The sequence below is a fragment of the Salmo salar genome, chromosome ssa22, assembly GCF_905237065.1.
Source record: "Salmo salar chromosome ssa22, Ssal_v3.1, whole genome shotgun sequence".
NCBI lineage: Eukaryota > Metazoa > Chordata > Actinopteri > Salmoniformes > Salmonidae > Salmo > Salmo salar.
In genome coordinates, this window is record NC_059463.1 from 28,599,796 (window position 1) to 28,615,000 (window position 15,205).

Here is a 15,205-nt window from a genome sequence, read left to right on the forward strand (position 1 = left end):
CAATTGTATTATTGGGGTTGGCTGTACTTAGTCAGCCTATTAGGCATATTTTAATAAAAGACAATGTAAGTTATTGTGATAAAAAGCCCCACAAAATTGGTCACATTTTCTATGCAATACATTGTTAACCTTTTATCACTAAATATTTGATATTCATTAAACATAGTACATTTGACATTATCTTTCATCATGTCATGTGTGTAGCAAAAAACGAATAAAACCTCCAGAAATGAAGCAGAGTTTTATTACATATCCTAGTTCAGTTTCAATGCAAGAAAGAAGTCTTCATTTTGTAAAGTGGTCTGCCATACAAACAGGGGAGAAAGCAGTGAGCCAGACATAGGAAACAGCACACCGAGAGTGTTTTTGTGGCTTTGAGATAAAAGTGTTAGACTGACTCGACTGAGAGATCTGCACAGTATTGTAGCAGGGTTTCTGCAGAATGGTGTAGAATGACTTCTGCGATGTAGAACAGTTCAAAGCTCCACACAACAAACTGTATGTACAGTCTCTTCCTCATAACCACTAGGACTACACTGAGATGCTACATACAACTGTTGACTGAATGGTTGACTGTTACCATCCCTTTCTCTTCATAGGAGTGGGTGGGCCGAGATGCAATACTAAGGGTCGGTATGTATGTGTTTATGTGAGGTTGTGTTTATATGTATGTTTATTTGTTTGTTTACATTTTGCCCCCCTTGACTAGGCCTGTCTTCTTGATGACGTGCTCCATGGCAGCCACCTCAGAGGTGTCCATTTCCACAGTGTCATATTTGGCCAGGATTTTCAGGATGGGCCTTAGCCTCAGCCACCACTCTGTCTTTGGGATACGGTGCCTATGGAGGGAGGAGGGAAGAGTGGAATGAGGGAGGAGAGAGAAGACAGGGTGGTGGAAGAGGGGAGTGAGGAGGACAAAGGGATCAGAGGAAGAAAACAGGAAATAGAGGAAAAATAACAAGGGAAATGCTAGAAGGAACCTGGGCTGGCTTTCTGTGAGCAATCTGTTCAAAGAAACATTTAATGGTTCTAAATGGATTGGCACAGACTTCCAGACAACAGCACTTTCAACTAAACATTGAACTCAATGTGGAACACATAAAGAATAGTCACAAACAGGAGGGAGAAGGAGGAGAGAAAGAGAAGGAAGTGTGGAAACAGAGGGATGACTAGGACTTACTCAAAGTCAGTGTCGTCCTTGAGGGAAGCCAGGGGCTGGAAGACCAGGGATCTCTTCTTCATGCCCAGCACACAGGCAGAGTCTGGCATGTTGGCAAAGATACGACCTGGGGACACAAAGAGGGCCAGTATCAGTATAGGTGGGCAGTAGCCTGGCTTATCCCAGACCTGTTTGTATGGGATTTATCCAGCTCCTGTCTCATGGCAGGACAACAGTAGTCAGAGGAGTTGGATTAAACACCTATCTAGGACCAGGCCAGGGGTAGTGGGCACAGAAGGTCATGAATCTATGTAAATGCATTGTAGAGAGCAAGTTATGAAGACATTGTTCTTCTTGATGGAAAAAGTATTGAGGTGATCGAATAAATGAACTCAATTCCATCTGCTTGAAGACATTTGGTCCAGCGTGTCAATGATCCTCACCGTGTCTGTAGCACTCCTTCAGCTTGTCAGTCAGCCACAGGACAGACTTGGATCCCATCTTAGTACCGAAATTCCTGTCAAAGGGAGTGGGGGTTCCACCCTGGTGGTGAGACAGAGTTAGAGAGAGACAGAGAGACAGAGTTAGAGAGAGACAGAGAGACAGAGAGACGGAGAGACAGAGAGAGAGAGAGAGAGAGAGAGAGAGAGAGAGAGAGATAGATAGATCGTGAGAGAGAGGTATTCCCATATGAGCATATACATAAATTGATTCCAAAAAATATAATATATACACTGAGTGTACAAAACATTAAGAACACCAGCTCTTTCTATGACATGGACTAACCAGGTGAATCCAGGTGAAAGCTATGATCCCTTATTGATGTCATTTCAATCAGTGTAGATGAAGGGGAGGAGAAAGGTTAAAGAAGGAATGCACCAAAGAGCACCAAAGAGTGAATGGGCAAGACAAGAGATTTAAGTGCCTTTGAACAGGGTATGGTAGTTGGTGCCAGGCACACCAGTTTGAGTGTGTCAAGAACTACAACGCTGCCTGGGATTTCACACTCAACAGTTTTCGTGTGTATCAAGAATGTTCCACCAACCAAAGGACATCCAGCCAACTTGACATAACTGTGCATTGGAATCAACATGGGCCAGCATCCCTGTGGAACGCTTTCGACACCTTGTGTAGTCCATGCCCGACGAAAGGAAGCTGTTCTGAGGGCAAAAGGGGGTGCAACTCAATATTAGGAACTCAGTGTACAAAACACTTTAGGGATGGCAAAAAATGCTTTCGGTATTAACTAAAACCGGATATAAAGTATGTGGAAAAGATAATGGACCTATATATATATATATTATATCCTTATATTACTTCAGAAATATTAGCTACAGGTTTAGAGTTGAGTCCATGAAACAGCTAGAAGAAGCGTCCATCAGACCTGCTGCATGTGTCCTAGGACATTCATCCTGCAGTCGAACGTGCCCTTTCCCTCCTCTGAGTACAGGTTGTAGAGGAACTGTGTGGTGTAGTTCTCATTGGCATTAGAGTTCCTGTGGGCAGGAGGAGGGCGATATTATTATAAGACAATCCATCATTTGTTAGTTGTAGTAACAAGAGAAACAAGAGAATGATAATGTCTGAGGGATATCAGGCAAGGATGTGTTTTTGAGGAGAGCACACCCACCTGAGAATGAGGCCTCTCTTCACTGAGGTCTTCATCTTTTCTATCAGATGCTCCACGTTCAGCTGCAGTAAAACAATACAACAGTAAAACCATGATTCAACAGCCCAGGGTCCCCATTTTTTGGGATGTGTCTGAAGTATACCACATAATCCATCCATCTTTGTTATTCTGCGTGTAGCCTCTGACCTCTAGGTCACGGATATGGAAAGGCTCTTCATAGATGTAGGCATCATCTGCCCCAGATGACAAGCCAGCCATGGTTGCTAAGTAGCCACAGTATCCCCCCATGGTCTCAATGATGAACACTCTCCTCTTAGTGCCAGCAGCAGACTGCTTTATCCTGTCGCAAGTCTGACAGAAGAAAGAAGAGAAAGAGAGGGGCAAGTATGAGGAGAGATGTGTGTCTGGGTATTGTCATATGTGTATTTAAACCTTTGTGTGTATGGGGTACAGTGTGTGTGTGTGTGTGTGTGTGTGTGCCTGCATGTGTGTATCTGGGGTACAGTGTGTGTGTGTGTGTGTGTGTGTGTGTGTGTGTGTGTGTGTGTGTGTGTGTGTGTGCCTGCATGTGTGTATCTTGGGTACAGTGTGTGTGTGTGTGTGTGTGTGTGTGTGTGTGTGTGTGTGTGTGTGTGTGTGTGTGTGTGTGTGTGTGTGTGTGTGTGTGTGTGTGCCTGCATGTGTGTATCTTGGGTACAGTGTGTGTGTATCTGGGGTACAGTGTGTGTGTGTGTGTGTGTGTGTTTGCCTGCATGTGTGTATTTGGGGTACAGTGTGTGTGTGTGTGTTTGCCTGCGTGTGTGTATCTTGGGTACAGTGTGTGTGTGTGTGTGTGTGTGTGTGTGTGTGCATCTTGGGTACAGTGTGTGTGTATCTGGGGTACAGCGCGTGTGTGCGTGTGTGTGTGTGTGTGTGTGTGTGTGTGTGTGTGTGTGTGTGTGTGTGTGTGTGTGTGTGCCTGCATGTGTGTATCTGGGGTACAGTGTGTGTGTATCTGGGGTACATCGTGTGTGTGTGTGTGTGTGTCAAATCAAATGTTATTTGTCAGATGATCAATGTCCAGATCAATGTGCAGAGGTATGAAGTATTTGAGGTAGATATGTACATAAAGGCAGGGTAAAGTGACAAAGCATCAGGATATGTCTGACCATGGTGATGGTGTTAAGGGCGGTGTCAGCTCCGATGCTGAAGTCCGATCCGGGAACATTGTTAGAGACGGTGGCGGGAATGACCACCATGGGGATACAAAGCTCCTCGTACATCTCCCTGGCTGTCACCAGCTCCAGACCACCCAGATACGCCTGACAAGGAGACAACGGCATCAACATCTGGATTAGGCTTTGTTAGGGTTCGTTCCTTTCCTCCTTGTCAATCATTGGCTCATTGGTGAAATTAGCATTATGACAATATCTTTAATTAAATCATTCAAAAAGCAATTGCAGAAAGAAGGTGACAATCAGGAACATAGCGCATGTTTCAGAGTAAGTTCTGCATCAAACAAAAAGTCTCCAGTAGTTTTGTTACACCCTCAGTCTAGCCTGGTGATGTCACTACCTACGTCATTACCTTTTTACTCCTGAGACCAAAACCCTGCCTACCAACCTATATAAACAATGACTTTTAGTGTTATCTAAAACCTAGCAGTAAACGTCCACTCCCCAAAGTTGATTTATTGTGGAATGTTTGACTAGTCTTATCTCTTTCACTCCCCTGCAGAGTTCTGTCTCAGTCACACATTCTCAGAGGGGCCTTTTTATAAGAAAGAGAGAGAGAACTAAAAAACAATTGTGGAATACTAAACCTCTACGATGAATATATATTGTTAATCTGTAGTCTAGGACCCTAGGGTCTTATAACCCCTATCCTTCTATTAATACAACATAAGAATAATCAATTGTTCTAATACATCAAACATTTTGGTACAACCCTTATCATGACCCCTAGGTGAACCCGACAGCATCAACAGACATGACAATATTCATGATACTAATAGTTTGTCAACTATAGTGCTTATGTTTAATGAATATGTTCAATCAAGAATATTTTTACACTTATACTTTGACCGATTCTATGAAGTGTCATGAAGTGCCAGTTAACCATCATAACACTCTCTCTAATCCAACCCCTCGATCCTCACCTCAAAGCCTCCGATGATGATCAGAGAATGGATGTTGAACTTGGTAATGTTCAGGCTGATTTGCTCAATGTTTTTACCTGGCAGGTGTCTTCACACCAGAGAGGAGAAACAGAGAGTTAAATGTGACCATCTGGTTAATCTGTCAACAGAGGCTTCTATTCCTATAATTAGGGCCCTGGGTTCATCCTAAACACGTGACTTTTAGCTTTTCCTGGACAGGTCACATGGTCAGGAAGACCTTGAGGCCCTACATACGGGTGTGTGTGCTCTGTGGAGATGTCTCACCTCTTGGTACCGAGATTGGACCCTCCCTTCCCAGTCCATCCACCCACTTGAGCCCAGATGATAGGCTCAATCTGGAGAAGAGGAAAGAGAGATGAGTATGGTATGTTTGTGCATGTGCACATGTGTCATTTGTGATGAGCTGTGCAACAACTTGGCAATGAACTGATGTTCCTGATGATGTCACTAGTTCACTTCCCTTCGCTGAATTTAAAGGAAATGATTAGTATAAGAAAATGGTAGAAACCTCCACTAGCCCAGGCCTCCACCAATCCAATGCTTTAAGGCCCCGATTCTGACCCGAGTTAAGCGTGTGTAAATGGAATGTAATTCCCTTTTTATGCACTTTTCTCTCTATGCGTTGTGGTATCCCAGGAGGTCTACCCCGGGGGATGGTAATAGAGGGGAGGTACGTGAGGCGACATTGGCTCCTTCTGCTGGGAATACGGGAGCTGGGCACCCCGATACAGACAGCTCTAAGTGGAGGTAATTAGAGGAAAGTTCCAACCAGCTGTGGAGGCCAAATAAAAGGAGCACGGTGGAACACCGCGAGAGAGAACGGGGAGAGACCGGCATCAAGCCACAGTAGAGAAGAAGGACCGAGCCAAACCGAAGTGATTTTCTTTGTTATGTTTATTTTCTGTCTTAGTAAAGTAGTTTTTTCGGACTAAAGCCTCCCTGTCTCTGTGTCAATCTCTGCATGCTCAACCCAACACCCTACGGTTTACCACAGCGTATTCTGACCATGAACTTAAGAATAGCGTGCTATTCACCTGCTATTCATTTTGGTTGGGATCAAATAAATGAAGGTGTGGTGGAGGTGTGTGTACAGATACACCGTATTCTGACCTACAATATAAATAACACCATTCTCCATGCACTGTAATTTATAACTTGATAAGAGCTATTGAAAAGAGATGGGTAAATTAGTAATCTGTTTGGATAAGGGAATTGTAAATATAAATGACACTTGTTATAGATATATTTTACCTTCTAATGGCTGGAGACAAATGTGAAACCAGTCATATGGCAGTAAACTAAAGCATATCAACATATCAACTTTCTTTCAGTAAAGTTTATGAAATGCTGTGCCATTTTAATTGTATGGCCTTTTAAGTTGGAGGGATGGGCACTCTGGATTGTCTTAATTATAGACTACCCTGACTTTCTCTGCTTCCTATTTCTATCATGTTGAATATTAGCCAGTATCAGTATCGACTGTCAGTAGGCTTAATAACAACACATATTCAACTGCTAATTTACTGTTAGTTCTCTTCAGATGGTATAGACTGCATTATCATTCCATTTAATTCCATTGTTTCGTTCACCTTCATTTGCTTCCTCTGTAAACGCCGTCATGGCCATGTGGTTGTTGCTGAGTATCATTAATAAAGTTGATAATATAAAAAAACACATGTAGGCTAATTAAATGGTTATGGATCGGAGCGCAGACCAAGCCGTGACAGTTTGAACCTGACACATGGCGCAATACTTGGCCGTGTCATCACATAGTTCCTTAGTTAGCGCAGGCAACAAACGAGGGTATAGCCTACTATGGTACACTAAAACATTTTTCCCCGCCAATTGATGCTGAAACGGAGATGAATCTGCATATATTTAGATGGCTTTCCTTCATTGAGCCCTAATACTCAGAACCCGTTCGCTCCATATATTCTAGTGAGTCTGTTGACAAAATTATAACTAAAAGGTACACCGTATTTAAAGGGATGGCTTAAGATAAATGTACTGAAAATGTTATTGAATGAAAACTCAACGAGAAAATCTGTTTGCCAGCAAGTGGAAGGGATTTCAGCACTTGAATTAAATGTATTCAGCGTGTGCAAGGGAACCACGCCTGCAAAGCCCATTACATGCGTTCATAAGGTAAGTCTGAATACCAACTACTGAGAAGTGCATAGGAAAGGTGTGTGTAAGAAAGACATCATTTCCTAAATTGGAATCGGGCCCTAGGATTTGTGGGAAGTAGTGAAGGAGTACACCCTTCAAGAGATAGGAGATATTATTGGGATGCACCCAGTGACTCCTAACAGCTTGAACAAGTTGTCCACTACAAGAAATCCTCAGGTGGAATGACCCACCTGTCCGTTAGCCAGGCCGTCAAAGCCGTCATGTACAGCTAGCATCTGGTGTCCCTGGATGATACCGACCCTGACAGCTGCACGCACTGCTGCATTCATCCCAGCACAGGGGGCGCCAACATTTATAATGGCAATGTTGATGTTGCTCTGAGAGTGGGAGAACAGGAGAGAGAGAGAGGATGTATTTTGGGCGCAACATGATTAGAAGAACTACACTGTGGGGAAAAAGTCCTATAATGCCTTCAAATGTACCACCAGTTGCCCAAACACGTGACCAAGACAGCAAGAAAAAGAAAATGCTGCTGTTACTCACCTTCATTTCTGGGGGGGTCACATGAGCCAGCATTTTGTATGTGTCCCAGTTATTCTGAAAGCTCCTACAAACAGACAGTGAAAAGAAAATGACCAACGGTTTTTATCTCGAAGCGCAAATAAAGAAGGAATAAAAGAAGCCAAGTAAAAGGCTCACTTTCCCCTGAGCTTTACAGCATCTTCAAATCTCCCCTCAGTCATGGCTACGGTCACATCTTTAGTCTGAGAGAAAGAGTAATGGAGCGAGGAGAGAATGAAAATGTTAGAGTTAAAGGAAATGGAACTCTCAGTAGATAATAGGTGTATAGCTCACCACTTGGACACACTCCATGAGAGGCAGCCTGATGGCCATGTTCCCAGAAAGACTGACAACACAGGCTGGGGTTTCTGGGGTGGCCTCCAACAGAGCCATCACAGCCTCCACACCCATCCTGCTACCCTGGGGGACAGAGAGAGAGACAGAGAGAGAGAGAGAGAGAGAGAGAGAGAGAGATAATTAATTAATTCATGAATAAAGGGTTGATTATCATTACAGGAACATTACACTATATAATGACCCTGAAGGTCAAGAAAGATTAGACAGCAGAGTGAAAATAATACAGGCACAGACAGACTGATTGACAGACACAAAGTGGTGACAGACAGATGGATTACCAGGATTCTGTCAAAAGCAGAGGGGGTGCCACCTCTCTGTACGTGTCCCAGGATTGTGGAACGGGTGTCAAAGCCAAGTTTCTTGGATACCAGCTGTATAGAGTGACACAGAGAGATTACAGCATCAGTCCTCTGTCAGATCACATTACGCTAGCCCGTTATAACCTTAACCATTAGGGAATCTGTGGCTGCGTCCCAAATGGCACCCTATTCTCTATATTGGGAATAAAATGCCATTTGGGCCACGTTTCAAGTTTTATTAGTCATACTGTATATACGGGATGCACATGGTATCCAACGAAATGCTTACTTGCAGGTTCCTTCTGGACAATGCAAAAACAATAAGAAATAAGAAAAGATAAGAAAACGAACATAAAGTAAATGGTTCGGTAGAATAGAATTAATGTTTTTACATAAGTATAGCAAGCAAGTAATAATAAAAAAATGGGCCATAAAAAAGAAAAGTAGAGCAGGAAGTAGCAATACGCAAGCCCTCTTCATCACCGCCATCTCAGCCTGTTTCAGAGGTTATGGCCAGCTTCTACTGACTGGGGGATGTCATATCTCACATTTTTGACTTGGTCACAGGTGATGGGTTTCTGGTTACGGTCCTGGGCTCCCTCTGCCAGAATGATGACGTTAAGACGAGAACCACGTCCCCTTTGCTGAGAGAGAGACGGAGAGAGAGCGTTGTTTTGTGTGTTAGTATATGAGGAAGAGAGAGGGACAAAGAGATAAAGAGAGGCTCAATCAGAAGAGGTGGAGAAAGGATTGAGGGATAGAAGAATAGAGGGATAGAGGGAGAAGGACAGGAGGTGTGGTACCGCAATCAATCTTTTGCACAAATGTTCCTCCCAGTTTTCCTCTGGGGGCATTTCTGGGATGAACACCCAGTCAGCACCACAGGCCAGAGCAGTCACCAGGGCCAGGTAGCTGTGGAGACAGAGAGCAATGTTAATACACACACAGGCACGCACAGATGCACACACGCACGTACGCAGGCACACACACACACACACACACACACACACACACACACACACACACACACACACACACACACACACACACACACACACACACACACACACACACACACACACACACACACACACACACACACACAGGCAGGCACGCACCCGCAGTGTCTGCCCATCACCTCCAGGATAAAGGTCCTCTGGTGACTGTCAACAGAAATAAGTGAAAGAGATTTACTCATGTTCACAAATGACTTAATATTGGTGTGTGTGTGTGTGTGTGTGTGTGTGTGTACCTCTGTGCAGTAGTCGTGATGGAGTCCACCACCTCTATGATGCGGTGCAGGGCAGAGTCAGTGCCGATGGTCATGTCAGTGCCACAGAAGTCGTTGTCGATAGAGCCCACCATGCCCACGATGTTCAGATGAGAAGAACGCTTAGCCTCCTCCGCTGAGATCTTTCCTGGTGGTAGACACACAAACTAGCAGTCAACTCTCACATTTAATACACTACTTGTGGTCCTGTGTGGCTCAGTTGGTAGAACATAGCCCTTGCAACACCCAGGTCGTGGGCTTGATGCCAGCTGGGGCCACCCATTTGAAAATAAATGCAAGCACTACTGTAAGTCACTTTGGATAAATGACTTGGGTCCACAAAGAGGCATTAAAGTACACTATAAGGAGCCACATATGGATCAGTTTTGGCTTTTAGATCATAAGGAATTATGACCTAATCCCCTCCTCTTAGGATAATCTAAAACATGACTGGTTGTAGTAGTGGGTTACATGATGTTTTATAGTAGTTGCTTTTGAGTGAAGGTTGCTGGGTAATGTAGTCTTGTTGGTGGCCCAGGTATCTCACCCGCTTTTGTCAGGTCAGCCAGCAGCTCGCTCCACTCTGTACGGAACTGGTTGGCACCAGTCAAGCTACCATCACCGCCGATCACACACAGATTGGTGATGCCCAGTTTGACCAAGTTGCAGGCGGCCTTCAGACGCCCCCACTTCTCTTTGAAGTCCATACAGCGGGCACTGCCAATCACAGTTCCACCCTGAGAAGAGACAGTAGAGGGGGCGGGATCAGTGGATGACACAAACAGAACCCACATAGTCTGCCAACAGAACACATTCAGTTGGGCTAAAAAAGAGGGAGAGATGGAGGAGGAAGTAGAGAAGGAAAGGATGTGGGTTATAGGCAGAGGGGGGTGAGAGATTGTGGTTCATGAATATAGTGTGTGTGTGTGTATGTGTGAGAGAGAGGGAGAAACTTTTTGTCTTACTTTAATGAGCCATCCTCATTACTAAAAAAAACACAAAAAGAGAGGGAGAGAGAGAGAAGGAATGAGGGAGAAAGATAAGGAAGGAGAGAGAGAAATAGAGAGAGCCAGACAGAGAGAAAAGAGAGAGAATGGAAGCCCATTAAATCCAGTGAACTCTGGCATTTGATGAGTTCCTCCTGGCCAGAGGGTCACTGATCTAGGACCAGCTTGAGTTACAGAGGACAGATTCCACGTCCTTCACTGAAAGGTTACATTTGGTCAGGAACTAAGGAGAGCTCAAGACAGTGTGAGGGTGGAGGTAATTGGAGAGAGAGTGAGTTTGTGTGTGTGCACATGCGTATGTATGTGTCATGCATGTGCTTGCATGTTTTTGGGAGTGTCTGTGTGTCTATATGTATGTGTGTCTGTGAATGCATGTGCATGTGAATGTGTGTGAATGTGTGCAAGCATGCTTTTTGTCTATGCATGTGATTTTGTATGGGTGTGTGTGTGTGTGTGTGTGTGTGTATACTGTATACAATATGTGTGCTCACCAGATGCAGCATCATAGACACACTCTCCCAGGTGGCAAGTTTGATGTTGTCACCTCCATCCACCAGACCCTGGTAACCCTGGAGATGAAGACACAAACCTGTCACTCACAGTCGTGGAAGTATCTAAGGTGAAACCCAGGGTAACTGAGGTGGCTTTTCTGACAGACCTTTACGTTAAGGTTACAGGCATGGAAAATTGAAAGTAGCATCGCCCTTTCTCAAATCCAGTTCTTGGGGGTCTTAGCACTGCTGGTTTACATCCCATCCCCTCTAATCAGGGATTGATTCAAACTTGAGACACCAGGTAGGTGGAATCTCTGGGCAATCACTTAATCTCTGGGCAATCACATTAAGTCAATTAATCTCAAATATAAAATATATTTTGATTTGTTTAACACTTTTTTGGTTACTACATGATTCTATATGTGTTATTTCATAGTTTTGATGTCTTCACTATTGTTATACAATGTAGAAAATAGTACAAATAAAGAAAAACCTTTGAATGAGTACGTGTGTCCAAACTTTTGACTGGTCCTCTATATTTCATTTTCCACACTATGAGGTTGCAATAACAATGTGAAATTGTGAAAATTATGATAATGCCCTTTTATTGTATGAGCTTTTTGAGAAGACTGCCTGAAATGTCAGCCTGTTGTGGTGGGATGGAGTTTTTGCCTGCCTGGTGACATCACCAGGTGGTTAATTAGTTAATAGATCAATAAGAAAGAGTTCCAAACCTTTCTGCCAATAACAGCTAGTTTTCAGTTTTCCCCTCCCCACTCAGACCCCTCCCAGACAGTCTCAGCAAAATTCTTGCTTGAGAAATTGCTCTTTGCTAAAATTATTTTTGTTTATTTTCACAATTTTAATTGAAAACAATCACAGCGAGGTACTTAATTGTTAACCAGAAATTATTTGATATTGAGATAAAAATGGCTGCATTGGACCTTTAACAGCTATAGACTATAATAGAGTGTGGGTAACATGAAATAGTAGATGAGATGGGGTGGATACAAGTCAGGTACTAACCTCATGAACGAAGTAGACCTTGGCCCCAGTGTAGATGCCCATTCTGACTGTGGCCCTCACAGCAGCATTCATACCTGTAGCACAGAATGGTTGTTTAAACATCACTGACACAGTCCCACCTGCACAGGTGGTTTTGAACTATGACGCACAACACAGTGTGATTAAGCTTTCATGCTGTGTGCTACAAACTTTACATATGCATAATTATACTGAACAAAAATATAAACGCAACATGCAACAATTTCAAAGATTTTACTGAGTTACAGAGAATTGGTCAATTTAAATAAATTCTAATCTATGGATTTCACATGACTGGGAATACAGATATGCATATGTTTGTCAAAGTTACCTTAAAATAAAAGGTAGGGGCATGAATCAGAAAACCAGTCAGTATCTGGTGTGACCACCATTTGCCTCATGCGACATGTCTCCTTCACATATAGTTGATCAGGCTGTTTATTATGGCCTGTGGAATGTTGTCCCTTTCCTCTTCAATGGCTGTGCGATGTTTCTGGATATTGGCGGGAACTGGAATACACTGTTGTATACGTCAATCCAGAGCATCCCAAACATGTTCAATGGGTGACATGTCTGGTGAGTATGCGAGCCATGGAAGAATTGGGACATTTTCAGCTTCCAGGAATTGTGTACAGATCCTTGGGCCTCAGGATGAGGATGGTACAGTATCTCTGTGCATTGAAATTGCCATTGATAAAATGCAATTGTGTTCGTTGTCCCTGGCTAATGCCTGTCCATACCATACTGTAACCCCAACGCCAACATGAGGGAATCAGTTCACAACATCAGAAAATCATCGCCCACACAACGCCATACACGTGGTCTGAGGTTGTGAGGCCGGTTCGATGTACTACCAAATTCTCTAAAATGGCTTATGGTAGAGAAATTAACATTGAGTTCTTTGGCAACAGCTCTGGTGGACATTCCTGCAGTCGGCAAGCCAATTGCATGCTCCCTCAAGAGATCTGTGGCATTGTGTTGTGTGACTAAACTGCACATTTTAGAGTGGCCTTTCATTGTCCCCAGCACAAGGTGCACCTGTGTAATGATCATCATGTTAATCAGCTTCTTGATGTGCCACACCTGTCAGATGGATGGATTATCTTTGCAAAGGAGAAATGCTCACCAACAGGGATGTAAACAAATTTGTGCACAACATTTGAGAGAAATACTATTTTTGTGCTTAGAGACAATTTCTGGGAATTTTTATTTCAGCTCATAAAACATCGGACCAACACTTTACATGTTGTGTTTATATTTTTGTTCAGTGTATATAGGAAACACCAGGGGCCAGCCACAGTAGTACCAGAGTGACTGGTTTATATAGAAGCTAAATGGGCTAAATAACAGTTCAGGACCCCAGACAAGGTTTAACCCTCACAACAGCTGGTATCTCTTTACTCTATCACTTCATTCTTAACAGACTCGTCTAATTTGTTTTGATTTTACTGAACATCAAATAAGCATGTACATGTACCCGATCATGATGATAATCATGTTCTAGGGTCCAGAGGGTAGGGTTCAGGCTTAAAATGCATGCCCGTGTAGGGCTTGCCTGTGAGTTCACATGGTCAGGAATAACTTGGGCCCCTGATCGTCATGTATGACTAAGAGGAACCATAGCATAGTGGAACACTGAAGAGCTCTCCTGTCACATTCACACAATTGGAATGACAATGCACTTTTAAGCTCTCCTGGGCATGTAGTTGGAATGTAACTGCCTATGTCTCTGTGTCACTGAACTGTCAGGGCAGACAAGGCAGACAGGGAGAGTAAGGCAGACAGGACAGACAGGAGGGACATGGAGACAGGGGAGAGAGGTGCATTTTACCAGCTCATTGTCTCAATATACCAGCTCCAGTCTAAAAGGCAACACATGTGGATAGTGTGTCTGTTGAGGTGGCAAGAGTGTCTCCCCTTTCAACATGCATGGAGTAAAAAGATAGGTGGAAGAGGAGGGAGAGGATAGAGGAGGGATAGGGTGGCACACTTCACTATTCCTCCTCCTCCACCTCTCCATGTCATATGACAGAAAGGTCACCCCTCTAAAATTACTCCCCTCCAACAGACACTGAGAGATTGAGAGGGAATGAGAGGTGAGGGAAAGAGAGGGAAAGAGGAAAGATAAAGATACGGGTGAATATTTAAAGAACAGAGCAGCCAGGGTGTCTAGAAATAGAATAAATTTAAAAACAGAAAGAGAGAACCTTGGATTAATGTCTAGCCGACAAGAGCCACCCAGCTCCATAACGATGTAAAGTTCAGACAGACAGACAGCTCCCTGACATATGGTCATATGTGGTCAGCGGCAGACATCCCAAAGTTCCAAGGGGAGGTATTTACCATCCAGCTAAAGGTCAGGGGGAAGGCTTCTGGGACGTCCTAATAATCTTTCCTTTCTCCTGAAGTGTGTACTTGTTCTCTTCCATTGATTGATTTAAAACAAAATGACTGGTTTATGGAAACTCCCTCTAGCCATGCCTACACCAATCCAATGATTTTTAATTTGTGGGGAGTAGTGAACAAGTGCGAATACTCCGGTGACCCTGGCAACCTTGGATGGAAGATTTCACGTTGCCCTTTCCATGTGATAAGATATCTTGATGACAACCGAGAGGGGTCTTTACGTGCCATGTAATACATGTAATACATTTCATATGTTCAAACAGTGTGACAACATTTCATTTTAATATCAGAACTCCTCCTTCCACAATCATTACAGTTTATTTGGCTGTGTTAGTGGGTGTGGCAAACTGTGTGGCTGTAACTGTGACTGAACCACCCTGTCAACAGTTGGACTTCAAACCACAAGAATAAGAGGCATGTTTTCTATAAGTTGATACAGTACATATGTGCTGTGACACATTTCACTTTGAACAAAAATCAATGCATTTCTGTAGTAGTCAGTCTATGCATCACCCTGAAGTACAGCCATGACTTTGAACACAAATTATATTTACTTTAACTCCCTATACTCTATTGTTTCACAACTCCAAATTCCATGAGAGCCTCTGAGAGCTCTGCGCGTGAATTATGGGAATTGTTGACCTGAAGTAAAACATCTCACAGTTTGCTGCTGCCTCATGCGAATGGGAA

The 15,205-nt window shown here is 43.5% G+C and overlaps 1 protein-coding gene across 1 annotated transcript in view; it reads right to left on the reverse strand.

The window, feature by feature from the left end:
* Positions 1-226: 226 nt before the first annotated feature.
* The window catches only part of LOC106583067 (ATP-dependent 6-phosphofructokinase, muscle type), a 15,489-nt gene continuing 510 nt past the window's right edge, over positions 227-15,205 (reverse strand). The window contains exons 3-23 of the mRNA XM_014166849.2: positions 12,092-12,165; positions 11,063-11,140; positions 10,112-10,301; positions 9,547-9,712; positions 9,413-9,457; positions 9,098-9,206; positions 8,843-8,938; positions 8,274-8,366; positions 7,933-8,058; positions 7,777-7,841; positions 7,621-7,684; positions 7,308-7,454; positions 5,212-5,282; positions 4,927-5,014; positions 3,938-4,090; positions 2,976-3,140; positions 2,790-2,851; positions 2,544-2,655; positions 1,603-1,702; positions 1,181-1,286; positions 227-839 (exon numbers count right to left, since the gene is read on the reverse strand). Coding sequence (XP_014022324.1) covers positions 686-839; positions 1,181-1,286; positions 1,603-1,702; positions 2,544-2,655; positions 2,790-2,851; positions 2,976-3,140; positions 3,938-4,090; positions 4,927-5,014; positions 5,212-5,282; positions 7,308-7,454; positions 7,621-7,684; positions 7,777-7,841; positions 7,933-8,058; positions 8,274-8,366; positions 8,843-8,938; positions 9,098-9,206; positions 9,413-9,457; positions 9,547-9,712; positions 10,112-10,301; positions 11,063-11,140; positions 12,092-12,165 — 2,264 coding nt within the window. The 3' untranslated portion in view covers positions 227-685. The remainder of the gene's footprint in view (positions 840-1,180; positions 1,287-1,602; positions 1,703-2,543; positions 2,656-2,789; positions 2,852-2,975; positions 3,141-3,937; positions 4,091-4,926; positions 5,015-5,211; positions 5,283-7,307; positions 7,455-7,620; positions 7,685-7,776; positions 7,842-7,932; positions 8,059-8,273; positions 8,367-8,842; positions 8,939-9,097; positions 9,207-9,412; positions 9,458-9,546; positions 9,713-10,111; positions 10,302-11,062; positions 11,141-12,091; positions 12,166-15,205) is intronic.